General features: G+C 43.0%; 1 protein-coding gene across 2 annotated transcripts in view; it reads right to left on the bottom strand.

Annotated features, from left to right (window-relative positions):
- MND1 (meiotic nuclear divisions 1) overlaps positions 1 to 16,815 on the bottom strand; it is a 98,783-nt gene extending 81,968 nt beyond the window's left edge. Inside the window, exons 1-2 of one of the 2 annotated variants that reach the window (XM_040331958.1) lie at positions 16,645 to 16,814; positions 4,992 to 5,057 (exon numbers count right to left, since the gene is read on the bottom strand). In XM_040331958.1, coding sequence (XP_040187892.1) covers positions 4,992 to 5,057; positions 16,645 to 16,647 — 69 coding nt within the window. In that variant the 5' untranslated portion in view covers positions 16,648 to 16,814. Of the gene's footprint in view, positions 1 to 4,991; positions 5,058 to 16,644 lie in introns of both variants that reach the window. The other variant, XM_040331962.1, reaches the window with a different exon arrangement.
- Positions 16,816 to 17,065: the final 250 nt, after the last annotated feature.

The following is a 17,065-nucleotide window of genomic DNA, read 5'->3' as shown; positions in this document are numbered from 1 at the left end:
ATGGACATAGGACAAACGCTCACTGAAACACACTGGCGCTCCGCGCTCAGGTCCGTATACAAATCCACACGCAACGCGACGCTATGGGAACTCACAATAAAAATCTCTCTCCGCTGGTACCTCACACCCGCTAAAATAGCTAAGTTCGGTAAAGATATCCCCGACTCCTGTTGGAGATGCAACACGACCAGGGGTGACATTTTCCACACTCTTTGGTCGTGCTCACATCTTAGACCATACTGGATGACCATCTTTAAAATTTTATCAGATATCACGAGTACCCCTGTATCTCCCTCCCCGGCAATGGCACTACTCAACATGCATATTGACCTGATCCCCTGCAACATGAGACTGGTAGTCACCAATATATTACTCGCAGCTCGACTGAGTATAACTAGATTATGGAAGGATACCCACCCCCCGACGATCGCTAGTGTTATTGAATTGGTAAACCTACACTTCAACTACGAGCTGACGATGGCATCCACTACGGGAAAGTATACTGAGACGCAAGAGAGGTGGCGTCCGTGGTCCAGTTGGACCGGGGTGGCGACCTTTCTGTGACCCAGACATCTGTTTTGGTCCATATGAGTCTAATGGTCGAAATGTCTCTTATTCTCTTTAGTTCGGAATATTTTAGCTCTTGTGCATTTATTTGGGAACTGCGAGATCTCTCTCGCTTTCGATACACGTGATCTATGCACTGTACTCTTGCAAATGATTGTAACCTGTTAACACTCTTGTACCGTCTTGACGGAAAACTGGAATATGTTCTTTTGAGCGTTATGTTCATACATCTGTAAAAAAAAAAAAAAACTAATAAAAACTATTTAAAAAAAAAAAAAAAAGAATTGCCAATCCACCTGGTCAAAGGCCTTTAAGCGCCTGTTGATTGAAGCAGAAACGGTCAGGCCTCCAAATGTGTGAAGTGGATCAAATCTATTGACCTTATAGTGTTATCCCTGACTTCTCTTTGAGGGATAAAGCCTGCCCGGTCTACGTGGACAAGAAAATATGTTGCAATACCCTTTTCGCCAAGATTTTAGAAAATAATTTTTAAATCGGCATTTAAAAGTGCTATGGGCCGATAATTCCCACATTGAGTGTGATCTTTACCCTGCTTAGGAATCACAATAATGTGAGCCCTCAAAGCATCATCTATTAGCTTAAAATTGGCTGAAATAGAGTTATAGGCGCATAAAAAAATAGGGAGAGAGAACGTCCTAAAAAGTTTTATAGTAAATGAGATTTAGCCCATCTGGGTCAGGGGCCTTCCCTGATTTAGAGGATTCTATCGCCATGACCAGTTCTTTATTTATTATAGGGGCTTCCATTACCTCAATTACCTCTGGCGGAAGAGAAGGCATACCCGAAGATGTCAAAAAAGTATATATCAAGTCTGCCTGAAGGACATTGCTGAGTTTGGGTGTTGTGAAGACCATAGAGCCTCCAATAGAATTACTGAGCTATAGGAGCTGAGTCTGACAACTTAGACGTAATTGCAGTTTCGTTTGTGACCCTTTCAGTGCCCTATCCTTTATAAGGATGTATAAATCTATATGGCAAAGGACATCTCGTGGACCCGACCCCTTTTGGCTTCTATACAGAGTAACTCGATGTACTCTATTAGGAGTTCAGCTAATGGGGGGTTCCCCAATATATTATTACATATAGACTACCCCTAAAACGGATGTTATTCCTCCGGCTTTGGTTTTGCAAATCATCTACCCGGAGGAGAATTGAGGTAAACTTTGGCTGTACTACAGAATTAGATAATACCAGTTCGTCCATATACAACATCAAAAAGGTGTGTACATGTAATGATAGATCGTGTGACACTTAGATTGCACATCAGTTCACTAATTATGCGACTTCTGAAGGTAATTGGTTGCACCAGAGGTTTTCATAACAAAAGGGGGTGAATACATAAGGACATGCCTATTATCAGTTTTTTATTTCTGAAAAATAGTTTTATGTATACGTTTCTAATTTTACTTCACCAACTTAGACTATTGTGTTCTGTTCCATCACATATAATTCAGATTAAAAAAACACTGAAGTAAAAGGCTGTAATGTAACAAAATAGGTAAAAAGCCAGGGGGGGGGGGTGAATACTTTTTCATGGCATTGTAGCCTTTAAAACACAAGTTTGTCTATGCAGTCTTTGCATCAATGTTTAACCCAGGAGCCTATCAGTTAAATGTTGCAGAATCCACATTTATATAAGGGTGGGCTACTGTCTAAACCATAGCACAAAAAAAATAAAAGTTTAATTGAGGGTAAAATAAGTAATGGCAGGAATACACAATTAAAAAAAAAAAAGTCACAAATTTTCATTCTGCGAACGATCGGCCGCTTTTCTACTCGTTCATGCCCAGCAAGTAATAGCCGATATAGATATTGTGAACAAAAAAGACCGATTGAAAATAAATAAATAAATTTGTGTCGTATCGTTTGTGAACGAACAATATTCTATTTGTTGGTGTGAAGGTCGTCTGTAAAACATCTATTGAACATTATGACACAAACAGAACTAGTAGACAACCCACTTGTACATGAGACGTCAACACTACGTATGAAATCAATTGCTCTTTTAAAGATTTTTTTTCATTGGGTCATGTTGGCGATGATTTCGATCAACATTCGCTGTTTCGTTGGTCGAACATTGGTCGATTTTCTAACCGTGTATTCCTGCTATAACAGTAAGTATAGGTAAGAAGATCCCAGTACCCCTACACACCAACAAGTGTAACATAAGTGTAGGAATGCGTTACCAGCTTCTGCTTACCTCTACAGCTTTAGAAGTTTTAGAGCTGCAACCTCGACCTCCAAAATTGCCAGCCAATGACAGACCTGAACACACAGCACATTCATCTCTTGTGCTTGTAAAGGCCCGTCCGTACACACGGTCTGACTTTTTGCCAACAAACTTCAAAATCAGCAAGTTTTCAAAATAGTCCGACCGTGTGTACGCTCCATCGGACAAACTTTTTCGGGTTTCATCGGACAAAAAGATCGGTCTGCAAACGGACAAACTTTATGTCAACAAGAGTCCGATGGTGCCTAGTCCGACCATGTGTACAGCAAGCAATCGGACTTTTGGACAAAGTACAAACGCGCATGCTCAGAAGCAAAGACCAGCCGGAAGCATTCTGTCTGGTAGAACTAGCGTTCATATTTGAAAGAGCACATTCGTGACGCGGCAAGTTCTGAAATCAAGAAAAGCAGCGCACATTCTCTTCTTCTTTATGTGATCATACTAAAAGCTGCTTTGCTGGTGATACTGACGGAGTAAAAACAAAATGTCTTTACTTTGGATTAGTGTATTTTGGTTATATGAATCAAAGATATTTCTATATTTTTTTGTGGGTCAAGTTAGCACAACACCATTGCGCAACATGTCTGCTTGACGAACGGACGTTCAGAAAAACAAAATTGCACGAAACTGAAAATCTCGAATGCACTCAGACAAAACCTCTACCGACTCTCAATTAGCAGAAGGAGCCCAAAGGGTGACGGCGGAGAATTGAACTTCCTCTTTTAAACTCTCGTCAGTACGTTGAAACGTCACTACGTTTGTGTTTGTTGCCGAAAAAGTCAGAGCGTGGGTGTGACCGGACAACTCCCTTCGGACAAAAATCCAAGGGAAAATTTGTTTGATGTCCGACCGTGTGTACGAGGCTTAAGAGGCACCCCAACACCCCTAACCAAAGCAACCAGCACCAATAGAGGACGTCCTCCCAGGACTACCCTACAGTACACAGAGCCTCCACACAGTATGGGTTATGGGAAGGAGAGACAAAATTAAAGAATCCAAATAGCTTGGAGCCATTGGTGCCCACATCTGCCCGATTTGAAGCAGCTGGCATGATTGAAAAACACTGCATGATTTAGCACTGCTGACCATACACAAATCTAGGTCTGCCAACTGCTCCATCCCCACCTGTTTGCACTCCCTCCCTGGTGTCTGTGGATTTACCCATTCACGCACTATTGTATTGTGGTCTGTTCAGGGAGACCCACTGTGTACTAGGCGGCATTTTGTCCTGATGCACGCATTGAGAGTGCATCATCTGGCTTTGCAGACATGCATCATCTTTCTGAAAAGTAGCCAGGGACAACGGACCTTTCTCCAACCTCAATGATATCCAGGGGGAAGGAGCTTTAACTGTGCACAATCAACCCAAACAGACCCGGGGTTACTGGCAGCCACAGGCCATCCACATAATTTGTCAGTGTACATCAGGCGCTCAACTGTTACCTGAGGTGTCACAGGGGAGAACTCAGAGCCTGACCAAATGCGAGTTAAGCAAGGGCCCCCTGGAGCCTCTCCACTCATGGGGATCATTACTTCTCCACGGGCGAAGAAGACACATTGTGGAAATTCGAGAAGGTGAATGGGGATGACAGGTCCCACAACTAGGACAATAACAATTCTAGCCAAAAAACGCCCAGATATGCTACCCCTCCTCCAGGTCCACTATTTCTGAAATGTAGCTAGCACAAAGGTCTGAGGGAAAATAAGCTGTTTTGCTGTTCCCATATGGCCACTGAAAACATTGTAAATAGCTGGAAGTGAACAAAGCTCTTATTACTGAATATGAATGACGTGTTTCCTGTTTTATGCAGGTGGAGCCTCTCGCATATGTTGTCCCAGAAAATAATTGGGGTAAAAGTGGTTTCCCGTTTGTATGGAAATGCTATATAATTTTCTCCCCTTCCCTGAGGTAGATCCCTGTGGATGTTTGAAAGGCTGCCTGACAAGAGGAGTTAATACCCCGGATCCTTTCTTGGGTTGACTTTTTTACCTGTAGCCTCACAAATGTCATATGAAAATTTTTTGCACAGAAATAGATGAAAGCAGTAGGAACTGTATATATAGTAAACATTACATTTTCAAATTTATTACTGATAAAACCAGGTCTGTAAACAATGTCAGCCTCCAACATAATTTTTATAAAAAAATCACAACATAAAATAAAAACACATACCGTTTCAAAAAATATTTCCATCATCTTCGCTCTTTTCTCCTCAACGCTAAGACCTCGTTTCTTAGACTAAAGAAAATCAAAGTTAGCATTTCTTAATGAAGTGAATAATTAAAGTATACCCAAATAAATATTTGAATGTCAGGACACAACTGAGGGTCTTCTTATAAAATGTTTTTACACAATTTTCACCCAGGGTTCACACAATTGTCGAGTTGATTTCAAATAGAAAAATATGAATCCTGGGTAAAAGTTGTATGACTCTTGTGTGAAAAAAAATTGACACCTTTATGTTTTTAGTAGCACATGAAAAAAGGGATGAAATTCTAACTGTGTTGGCAGCACACTACTGCTCGGTGTGGTTACAGGCAATATTATATGAAAGATGAACTCATATAATATCTAGCAGCATACATCTATTTGGTACCCTTTAAACCCAACTAGATCAATTCATAAATTAAACATTTTCCTTCAAGATTTTCCCCAACAGAAGCCCTGAAATAGCCAGTTGTGGGCATTTGTGCAGTTGGCATCCCTACTTGACCATCATGTAGGCATGTGTGCACACAATCCAGGAATGGCTGTTTTATGACATGCTTCTAGTTTGATCTCAGTTAAGTAATACATAATGAGCTAGGCCCATTGTGTGCCTTTGTCTTGCATGTTTTTTTTTTGGGGGGGGGGGGGGGTTACAACCACTTTAAATGGCCTCACTAATTAAACGGTTGGGCACCCCTGCCATGGGTAGTGCTACACTCTATACTGAGCCCAGTGCAGGTAGTTATTATGCTTCCTCATCTTTACCCAACTTTCACTTTTAAAATTATTCTTCTGCGTATCTCATGCCAGCAGCTTTGCTTGCCCTGATGGAATAGGTCCCTCCACAAATAGGCCAATCAAAAACAAAAAAAGCATTAGTTTCAAGTAGGTTTATTATTTAAAAAAAAATACCTAGCTAACTGCCAACTCATATCTTCTCATCAATTTCTGGTATTGCTCTTTAGGACCTACAAGCCACAAATTATTTTCTTAGCCATTCACATCTAAATGTTTGCAAGCAACGTCACTCATCTACTTTTATTTCAAAAAGATCTCATGAGAATCCAGAAAGATCATTGCGGATAAATCGGACTGTTATTTGCCAAAGCTGTAAGGGGATTGTAGCTATATTAAAGTAAAGTCTTCCTGTTTAATTGTACCTACATTTAAGCCTACAGTATCTCACAAATGAGAGTACACCCCTCACATTTTTGTAAATATTTTATTATATCAGGGTTTGACAAATTTGCTTGGAATCTAGGAGCCAGCCAAAAAACGCACCCCGTCCCGCCAAGCTTGCGGGCAGAAGCGAACGCATACGCGAGTAGCGCCCGCATACGTAAACGGTATTCAAACCACACGTGAGGTATCGCCACGATTGGTAGAGCGAGATCAATCATTCTAGCCCTAGACCTTCTCTGTAACTCAAAACATGCAACCTGTAGAATTTTTTAAACGTCGCCTATGGAGATTTTAAAGGGTAAAAGTTTATCGCCATTCCACGAGCGGACTCAATTTTGAAGCGTGACATGTTGAGTATCAATTTTACTTGGCATAACATTATCTTTCACAATATAAAAAAAATTGGGCTAACTTTACCGTTGTCTTATTTTTTAATTAAAGTGTATTTTTTCCCAAAAAAAGTGCGCTTCTAAGACCGCTGCGCAAATACGGTGTGACAGAAAGTATTGCAACGACCGCCATTTTATTCTCTAGGGTGTTGGAATAAAAAAATATATATAATGTTTGGGGGTTCTAATTAGAGGGAAGGAGATGGCAGTGAAAAAAATACATTAGAACTGCTGTTTTTTGCTACTTGTAATGTAACCTGTAATGTCAACGGCCACCACAAGATGGCCACTCCTAGATTCCTTCTGCAGGCCTCAGGTTCCTTCTGTGAAGCCCGCAAAGCGGCGGCCTCAATTACCGGCCGGTTATTGAGGCCGCCGCTTTGCGGGCTTCTGCTGGCCTCAGCTTCCTTTTGTGAAGGCCGCAAAGCAGCGGCCTCAATTACTGGCGGGTGCGGGCCCGCCACAATCGCGCCCTGTGCTGGCTGGTAATTGAGGCTCCGGCTTTGCGGCCTTCTGCAGCCCTAAGCTTCCCCAGGTGCCAGGTCACAATTGCAATTGCGACCTGGCACCCGGATTTTGTCAAGGCCTGTATTATATCTTTTCATGTGACAACACTGAAGAAATTACACTTTGCTACAATGTAAAGTAGTGAGTGTACAGCTTGTATAACAATGTAAATTTGCTGTCCTCTCAAAATAACTGTCTAAATCACAGACAACAAAAGTGAGTACACCCCTAAGTGAAAATGTCCAAATTGGGCCCAAAGTGTCAATATTTTGTGTGGTCACCTTTATTTTCCAGCACTACCTTAACCCTCTTGGGCATGGAGTTCACCAGAGCTTCACAGGTTGACACTGGAGTCCTCTTCCACTCGACCATGATGACATCACGGAGCTGGTGGATGTTAGAGACCTTGCGCTTCTCCACCTTCCATTTGAGGATGCCCCACAGATGCTTAATAGGGTTTAGGTCTGTGAGACATGCTTGGCCAGTTCATCCAGTTTACCCTCAGCTTCTTTAGCAAGGCATTGGTCATCTTGGAGGTGTGTTTGGGGTTCTTATGTTGGAATACAGTCCTGCAGCCCAGTCTCCGAAGGGAGGGGGATTATGCTCTGCTTCAGTATGGCACAGACAGTACATGTTGGCATTCATGGTTCCCTCAATGAATTGTAGCTCCATAGGGCCAGCAGCACTCATGCAGCTCCAGACCAGGACAGACCCACCGTCATGCTTGACTGAGGGCAAGACACATTTGTCTTTGTACTCCTCACCTGGTTGCTGCCACACACACTTGACACCATCTGAACCAAATAAGTTTATCTTGGTCTCATCAGAACACAGGACAAGGTTCCAAATCTTTATGGGATGACAGCCATGCAGACCAATTTGATGCAGTGTGTAGCATATGGTCTGAGAACTGACAAGCTGACCCCCCACACCCCTTCAATCTCTGCAGCAATGCTGGCAGCACTCATATGTCTATTTGCCAAAGACAACCGTTGGATATGAGGCTGAGCACGTACACTCAACTTCTTTTGGTCAACCATCGAGAGGCCTGTTCTGTGTGGAACCTGTCCTGATAAACGGCTGAATGGTCTTGGCCACCGTGCTGCACCTTTCAGGGTCTTGGCAATCTTCTTATAGCCTAGGCCATCTTTATGTACAAGTCTTTCTTTTTTCTTCAGATCCTCAGAGAGTTCTTTGCCATGAGGGGGCCATGTTGAACTTCCAGTGACCAGTATGACCCCTTTCACGCTGGGTCACTTTGCAGGCGCTAGAACGCTAAAAATAGTGCCGCTGCTGTCTCTCCAGTGTGAAAGCCCCAAGGGCTTTCACACTTGAGCAGTGTGCTAGCAGGACGGGAAAAGAAGTCCTGCTTGCAGCATTTTTGGAGCTGTGTGTATACTGCTCCTCCACCGCTCCTGCCCATTGAAATCAATGGGACACTGCAGTTATACTGGCGGCAAAGCACCTCTGCAGCTTTACGGTAGTTTTTAACCCTTTCTCAGCCGCTAGCAGGGAGTAAAACTGCCCTGCTAGTGTCCGAATTGCGAAGCAAAATTAACGGCAAAGCGGCGCTAAAAATGTACCGCCAATGCTGCCCCCGCATGAAAGGGGCCTAGCAAGGTTTGACAAATTTGCTTGGAATCTAGGAGCCAGCTAAAAAAGTTAGGAGCCAGAAAACGCGCCCGTCCAAACGAGCTTGCACGCAGAAGCGAACACATATACGTGAGTAGCGCCCGCATATGTAAACGGTATTCAAACCACACATGTGAGGTATCGCCGCGATTGTTAGAGCGAGAGAAATAATTCTAGCACTAGACCTCCTCTGTAACTCAAAACATGCAACCTGTAGAATTTTTTAAACGTCGCCTATGGAGATTTGTCGGCATTACAGGAGCGGGCGAAATTTTGAAGCGTGACATGTTGGGTATCAATTTACTCCGCGTAACATTATCTTTCACAATCTAAAAAAAAATTGGGATAACTTTACTGTTGTCTTATTTTATAAATAAAAAAAGTGTATTTTTTCCTAAAAAAAGTGCGCTTGTTAGACCGCTGCGCAAATACGGCATGACAGAAAGTATTGCAACGATCGCCATTTTATTCTCTAGGGTGTTAGAATAATAAAAAAAAATAACAGCCTCAATAACCGGCCATCGCGATAGCGCTCTGGGGGAGGTGGGGGCGCACGGAGACACAGGATCCTGTGCCGCGGCATCTTTGGCCGCAAAGGCGCGGCCTCAATTACCGGCGGGCGCCAGGTCACAATTTCTTGTTGCAATTGCGACCTGGCACCCGGATTTTGTCGAGCCCTTGCCTAAGAGAGCGATAACACCAAATTTAACACACCGCTGCCCATTCACACCTGACACCTTGTAATACTAATGAGTCACATGACACCAGGGAGGGAAAATGGCTAATTGGGCCCAATTGGACATTTTCACTTAGAGGTGTACTCACTTTTGTTGCCAGCGGTTTAGACATTAATGGCTGTGTGTTGTGTTATTTTGAGGGGACAGCAAATTTACACTGTTATACAAGCTGTACACTCACTACTTTACATTGTGGGAAAGTGTCATTTTTTCAGTGTTGTCACATGAAAAGATATAATAAAATACCTACTATATACTATCTACTATATATGCCATCGGCGCAGGCGCACTGAAGGAACGGCCGATCATGACGTTTATTCATGGCCCTGTGCCATGACCAGCAGCACCCATGGGAGTGCGTGGGAATGACCTCATCGTGGCTCTGGTCATTCACAGCGCCGGAGCCCACGAACCCGGAAGAAACTCTGGGGAAAATGTCGTCTCAACAGTGTGCAGGCGCCACTGCAACAGCTTTGTTCTAAAGTATTTCATAATGAACTAGTATGCGATGCATACTAGCTCATTATGTCTTTGTCTTACAAGTGGGTTTTTTTTTGTTTGTTTTTTTAAGGGTTACAACCTTTTTAATGCACTTACAACAAAAGTTGAGTAACATATGTGATTTTTTTTATTTTTTTTGCACGTACAGCTCAATATTGTCTTTCACTCTGCACATCATGTCAAAGAAATACCAAAGTTATAATCTGTAAATAATATTATGTCCCTTATAACACAAACTGATTCATAGTAGCAGAGAAGATTTTTGGAGCCACTAAACTCATAAAAAGGCCAAGGACAAAGATCATTGCTGCTATTAAAAGCAAAAAATCCACATCAAAAAATAATCTTCCTTTAGCAGATGCATTGGTTATGTGTATTGCTTGACATGTTGCATCACCCATTAAGGTCTCATGCACACTGGACATTTTTAAAGCTAATCCTGGGAGAGTCTGGAGTTTTTTTTCCTGCCTCCTCTACATGCTAGCCTGAAGCCTCGTACACACCCACGGTTTTCTCGGCCAGAAACAGCAAGAAAACTGCTGGCAGAGCTTTCTTGCCGAGTAAACCGAGCGTGTGTACAAGGCTTTGAGGTTTCTTGAGAAAACTGCCCAGAAACTCGACGAGAAAAATAGAGAACCTACTCTCTATTTTCTCGTTGCGATTCTCGGCAGTGTTTTCCTGCCGAGAAACCCGAGCGTGTGTATACTTACATGTCTCCATGGAAACCCGTGCATGCTCGAAATGACTTTGACGCATGCGCGGTAGCTCCCAAGGCAAAGGTAGGATGAAGCAAGATGGCGGCGGCATAAAATGTGACAATTGCATGCTCGTCATAGTAGATGACGTCACCGAGTTTGTGCCATTCAAAAGAATGGCGGTTCTTTTGAATCGTACGTGTATACACTCGGCCAGGAATCTCGTCAGGAAAAACAACGTTCCCGGCCGTGTGTACAGGGCTTTAGTGTCCATGCACACATAGGCTTTTAGCAGCGTTTGGTGGCAGGGAAAAAAAACACTGGCAGTGCATCCAGGAGCAGCAGAGTTTGAGCAGAAAAAACACATGACGCTACTAAAAGCTTCTAAGCGTGTCTAAATGCTAGGCACGTTTAGTGCTTGAGCATTAATTCATTTCAATGGCCAGAATAAATTATTTATTTATGGCCAATTAAGTGAATTAAGGCCCAAGAGCTTGACTTAAGCTAGTTGAAAAGACAGAAAGGTTTTATGCTTTTTATTCCTCCATAAAAGTTATAGCAAACACATCACAAATGCCTACATATACTATACCAAGTCTGCAGTCTCATTCTATGCGTTTAGGTAAAAAAAAAAAACTTGTGTGTCACAGAATCCACCTCAGCACCCTCTCATACGCACCCGAGCCCATGTTTGATCCAGAGATGTGCATCACTTGGCAGAATGATAACAGCAGAAGCCATTGGTTCCCGCTGTGGCAATCAAATCAAAACGAAGGAGCAGTGGGCGTGGCTGAGCCAACCTGTCTGCGTTTGTAGAAAGTGGCTTTCTTTGGAGGCACTTGCCGAAGAGGAGCCCTGGTATTCCGTCAGATATGGGGACCCGTCAGAATTGGTAACGAAAGTGACGTTATGTTGCCGCCATCTTGCTACACCCTGCACTCCTCCACAGTAATGATACACCGAGAAGGGGGAGAGCAGACATCTTGTTACACCCACCAGAGTTTTGCATCTCACAGTTATTTTTAACAGGAAACGGAACATATATGGTGAAATACAGTATTTAGAAATCCGACTGACTGTTTAGATGTTGAATTTATAAAGCAGTGGCAAACCTGCTGAACTCACATGAAACAAGAAAAGCTGCTCCAGGTGAGTAAGTCTCTGTTAATGACTAAGCGATGACATTTGCGCAAAACCCGTCTACCTCTTTGTCCCCTGCTCCATCTGTCAACCACTTGTCATATGAAGCTTCAATAAAAGGATTTTTGGAAGTGCAGCCGTCCGGAATTATTTCTTCACTGCTGATCTAACAGGTTTGCTAATGTGAGAGAACACCGCTGATTTTAAAATACAACATGTAAACAGTTTGTCGGATTTCCAAATACTGTATTTCACCATATATGCTCCGTTTCCTGTTAAAAATAAGTGTGAAATGCAAAACTCTGGTGTGTGTAACAAGATGTCCGCTTGCCCACATCTCCGTGTATCATTACTGTGGAGGAGTGTGGGATGTAGCAAGATGGTGGCGACGGAAGGTCACTTCCGTTAGCAATTCTGATGGAACACTGGCAGGGGACCTGAGAAGAGGAGGGTCAGGGCTTCTCTAGATAGACACACACAGACAGAGCCGCTATCAATCACCATTGTTGAGGGGGGCTGTGAGGCTTTTGATTTGTGTCCCCCTCATGCTGGCTGTGTGCAGTGCTCTCAATGTCTGCATGTAGAGTTGTAGTACAGAGCAGGAGCGCACATGTTGCACAGACTCACACAGCACTCCATAGGTCCCAGTGGCACAAAGACAGCAGGAATATGGCAGTTCATCTGGGGATAATTGAAAAAGAAAGCTCCAAGGAGGATAGAGAGATATATATATATATATATATATATATATATATATATATTATATATATGATAGATAGATAGATAGATAGATACACACAAGTTACAGTAGGGAAACAAATAATTTGATCCCCTGCAGATTTTGTAAGTTTGCCCACTTACAAAGAATGAAGGGTCTATCATTTTTATCATAGGTGTATTTTAAGTGATAGAGACAGAATATCAACCAAAAATACAGAAAAAAACATGATACAAATGTTATAAATGGAGTTGCAGTTTAGTGAGTAAAATAAGTATTTGATCCCCAAGCAAAACACAACTTAGTACTGGGTGGAGAAACCCTTGCTGGAAAGCACAGAGCTTAGACATTTCTTGTAGTTGGTTACCAGGTTTGCACACATCTCAGACGGATTGTGGTCTTCTTTACGGATCTTCTCCAAATCCTTAAAGTTTCTTGGCTGTCGCCTGGCAACTTGAAGTTTCAGCTCCCTCCATACATTTTCTATAGGATTAAGGTCTGGAGACTGGCCAGGCCACTCCATGACCTTAATGTGCTTCTTCTTGAGCCACTCTTTTGTTGCGGTATGTTTTGGGTCATTGTTATGCTGAAGGACCCATCCACGACCCATCTTCAGTGTTCTGGCTGAGGAAAGAAGGTTCTCATCCAAGATCTTACAATACATGGCCCTGTCCATTGGCCCCTCAATGCGGCAAAGTCAGCCTGTACCTTTAGCAGAGAAACAGTCACAAAGCATAATGTTTCCACCTCTGTGCTTGACTGTAGGAATGGTGTTCTTAAGGTCATAGTCAGCATTTTTTTTCCTCCAAACACGGCGAGTCTAGGTAATGCCGAAGAGCTCAATTTTGGTCTCATCTGACCACAGCAAATTCTCCCAATCCTTCTCCGAATCATTTAGATGTTCTCTGGCAAACCTTAGACGGGTCTGTACATGTGCCTTCTTGAGGAGGGGAACCGTGCAGGTGCTGCAGGATTTCAATTCATAGTGGTGCTTTGTGTTAGTAATGGTTTGTTTGGTGACTGCGCTAAACTGCCCCGAGATCATTCACAAGCTCCTCCTGTATAGTTCTGGGTTGATTCCTCACTTTTCTCATGATCATCCTTACCCCATGAGGTGAAATCTTGCATGGAGCTCCAGACTGAGTGTGATTGATGGTTATTTTGTATTTCTTCCATTCACTCCAGCAGTTGACTTTCTCACCAAGCTTCCTGCTGATGGTCTCGTAGCCCATTCCAGCCTTGTGCAGGTCTACAATTGTGTCCCTTTGACAGCTATTTGATCTTGCCCATGATGGTGAGGCTTGAATGACAGAAAGATTCTGTGGACAGGTGTCTTTTATACACATAACGATTTGTCGTTAGGAGCACCTTCTTAAAGTGGAGTTCCACCCATAAATATAACATTACATCAGTAGTTTTAAAAAAATGTCATTAGTCCTTTACGAAAAAAAAAATTTTTTTAGATGCCTTCAAAGTGTTGTTGCTAGGCAGAATAGTTAATCTTCCCACTTCCTGCACCTAGGTGCTTAATGCTTCCTAACCTACACCGCACAGACTCCTGTGAATGTAGTGGGTGTAACTTTCCAGGAGTCTGTGCACTCCCCAGTCTCAAAGAATCATGTGACTTGGACAGCACAGGTGCTGAAACCTGATCTGACACTGCTTGTGCAGCACTGAGCATGTGCGAGATTTGCAAGGCTGAAATCCAGGAAGTCATACAGTCTGGCTTCATGATGCCCAAACTTAAGATGGCCCCAGTCAATTTCAATTTTATAAAGTGTCTAAATGCTGTAACAACCTAACAAAACGGACCTTAGTTTACAGGCCAACTTTACTAGAATACATTAAGCTTGTGTATTACAGGGGTATTTATATTTAAAAAGTGAAATTGTGGCCGGAACTCCGCTTTAAATTGACAGGACTAATCTGTGTACATGAGCACATACTGTAGGAGCCAAAATTATTGTTGGTTGGTAGGGGATCAAATACTTATTTCACTCACTGAACTGCAACTTGATTTATTGTTACAGACAGAATATCAACCGAAAATACAGAAAAAACATATAATGCAAATCATGTGTTTTTTCTGGCTTTTGGGTTGATATTCTGTCTCTAGAATTTGTTAACCAATCTGTATAAGACTATGCCAGCCCCTCTATTAGAGGCTGGCATAGCACACTATGTCAGTAGTTTTTAAAAAAAGAGTATTCTAAATACCTAATTTGAGCTGTCTTCAGGCCGGTCACAGGATTGCTTTTGCGGGAGGAGCCGTGATCTCCCTCTGACGTCAGCCGGGGAGATCACGTGGCCGCTCGTCTCCTCAGCAGAAGCTCTGTATCGTAGCTGTAAAGTGGCCACGAGTCACGTGACCGGCCTGAAGACAGCTCAAATTCGGTATTTAGAACGCTCGTTTTTGAAACATAGTGTGCTATGTCAGCCTCTAATAGAGATGTTGGCAGTGACAATTTTAGGTTTTTATTTTACAAGAATAGCGGCGGGGGGGCAGGGCCAGACCGGAGACAGACACAGAGGGAGATGACAGGCAGGAAGGGGGGGGGGGGGGAGAGAGGAGAGCTGAGAGGACAGATACGTATGATGCAGGAATGTACTCTGACCACGATGATCCCGGGGGAGAAGCCATGATTTTCCTGGTCAGCGCAAAGGGCATACAGGAAGTGCCAGGTTCAGGTTTTTTTTTTTATAGTTTAGATGGGGGCAGATTACACAGCACAAGCACTGTGCTGTGTAATCTGCTTTGGTGGGGGTTAAGCACTTTAACCGCTTGCCGACCGCCCACCGTAGTTTTACGGCAGCAGGTCGGCTCAGCTGCGCAAAATCACGTAATATAACGTGATTTTGCATTGCGGCCACTAGGGGCGCGCCCCCTGCTCGCCCCTGGTGCTGATGCCAGTGCCCGGCGGGCGCGATCACTTGTGACAGAGCGAGGACCGGAAGCTGTGTGTGTAAACACACAGCTCCCGGTCCTTTCAGGGGGAGAAATGACTGATCGTCTGTTCATACAATGTATGAACAGCGATCTGTCATTTCCCCTAGTCAGTCCCCCCCATTCAGTTATTACATAATTAACCCCTTGATTGCCCCCTAGTGTTAACCCCTTCCCTGCCAGTGAAATTTTTGCAGTAATCAATGCATTTTTATAGCACTGATCGCTATAAAAATGCCAATGGTTCCAAAAATGTGTCAAGTGTCTGCCATAAAATCGCAGTACCGATAAAAATAAAAAATAAAAAAAAAATAGCAGATCCAATAGCAGCCATTACCAGTAAAAAAAAATATTAATAAAACTATCCCCAATTTTGTAGACGCTATAACTTTTGCACAAACCAATCAAATGCTTATTGCGATTGTTTTAACAAAAAATTTGTAGAAGAATACGTATCGGTCTAAACTAAGGGAAAAAAAAAAAAGTTATATATATTTTTGGGGGATATTTATTACAGCAAAAAGTAAAAAATATTTTTTTTTTCAAAATTGTCGCTCTATTTTTGTTTATAGCGCAAAAAATAAAAACCGCAGAGGTGATCAAATACCACCAAAAGAAAGCTTGATTTGTGGGGAAAAAAAGGACGTCAATTTTGTTTGGGAGCCACGTCGCACGACCACGCAATTGTCAGTTAAAGCGACGCAGTGCCGAATCGCAAAAAGTGGCCAGGGGCTGAAGTGGTTAAAATACACCTATAATAAAAATGATTGACCCTTCATTTCTTTGTAAGTGGGCAAGCTTACAAAATCTGCAGGGGGATCAAACCATTATTTTCCCCTCTGTATATTATTTTTATTTGTTTCAGGGGAATCTGTATAAATCATAATAAATATCAGAAAAATAAATAGTTTAGATTAGAGTGAACCAGTGGCTTCTCCTATGTATGAGAAGCCACTGTATGAGAGTGCCCAAAGGGAGGCCTGCGTCCTCATGTGTACAATACTGGCTTCCAGTCCTGTCTACACGTCCATTGGTGGGAACCCAATTCATAAACACGCCCCTTATGTCTGAGGGATACAGAACATGCCGAGCACGGACTCCATTGTTTTATTCCTCTCATAGGGGAATACGCCGTGTAACAGAACATGAGAAGAGATAGAGAGAGCGCTCACCATGCTGCCAATATCTGGTCCACCTAATACCAGCTGCCTGCACTGCCCACTCCGCTTCCGAAACCGCGGGAAAATTCAGTCCCGCTACAGGCACCGCCCAACAACCTTTCCTATGCAGCTGATTGGTCTGCGCCGAACCTGGCTTCTTCACTCCATAGGCTCACTGCAAATATGACGGCGCGTACGTCCGCTCCCTCTCTTCAGAAAACACAAGAAGAAAGGCGCGTGCAAGTGGCGGCCATTTTTCCGGAGTCTAATAGCCAAGTTTATGGAACGTACGCATTCCAGAGCACGCTACTGTTTAACTAGACGTTTTTTCTGTTATCCATAAAGATATAATAACAAACAAACGTGAATCAGTGTGCTTTTCCGGGAAAAGTTTGACATTTTTCACGTTAACCATTTCAGCTCTGGAAGATTT

This window comes from Rana temporaria, chromosome 1, assembly GCF_905171775.1.
Source record: "Rana temporaria chromosome 1, aRanTem1.1, whole genome shotgun sequence".
Classification (NCBI taxonomy): Eukaryota; Metazoa; Chordata; class Amphibia; order Anura; family Ranidae; genus Rana; species Rana temporaria.
The sequence above is the reverse complement of the archived record's forward strand: the minus strand, read 5'-3'. Positions and strand labels throughout refer to the sequence as shown.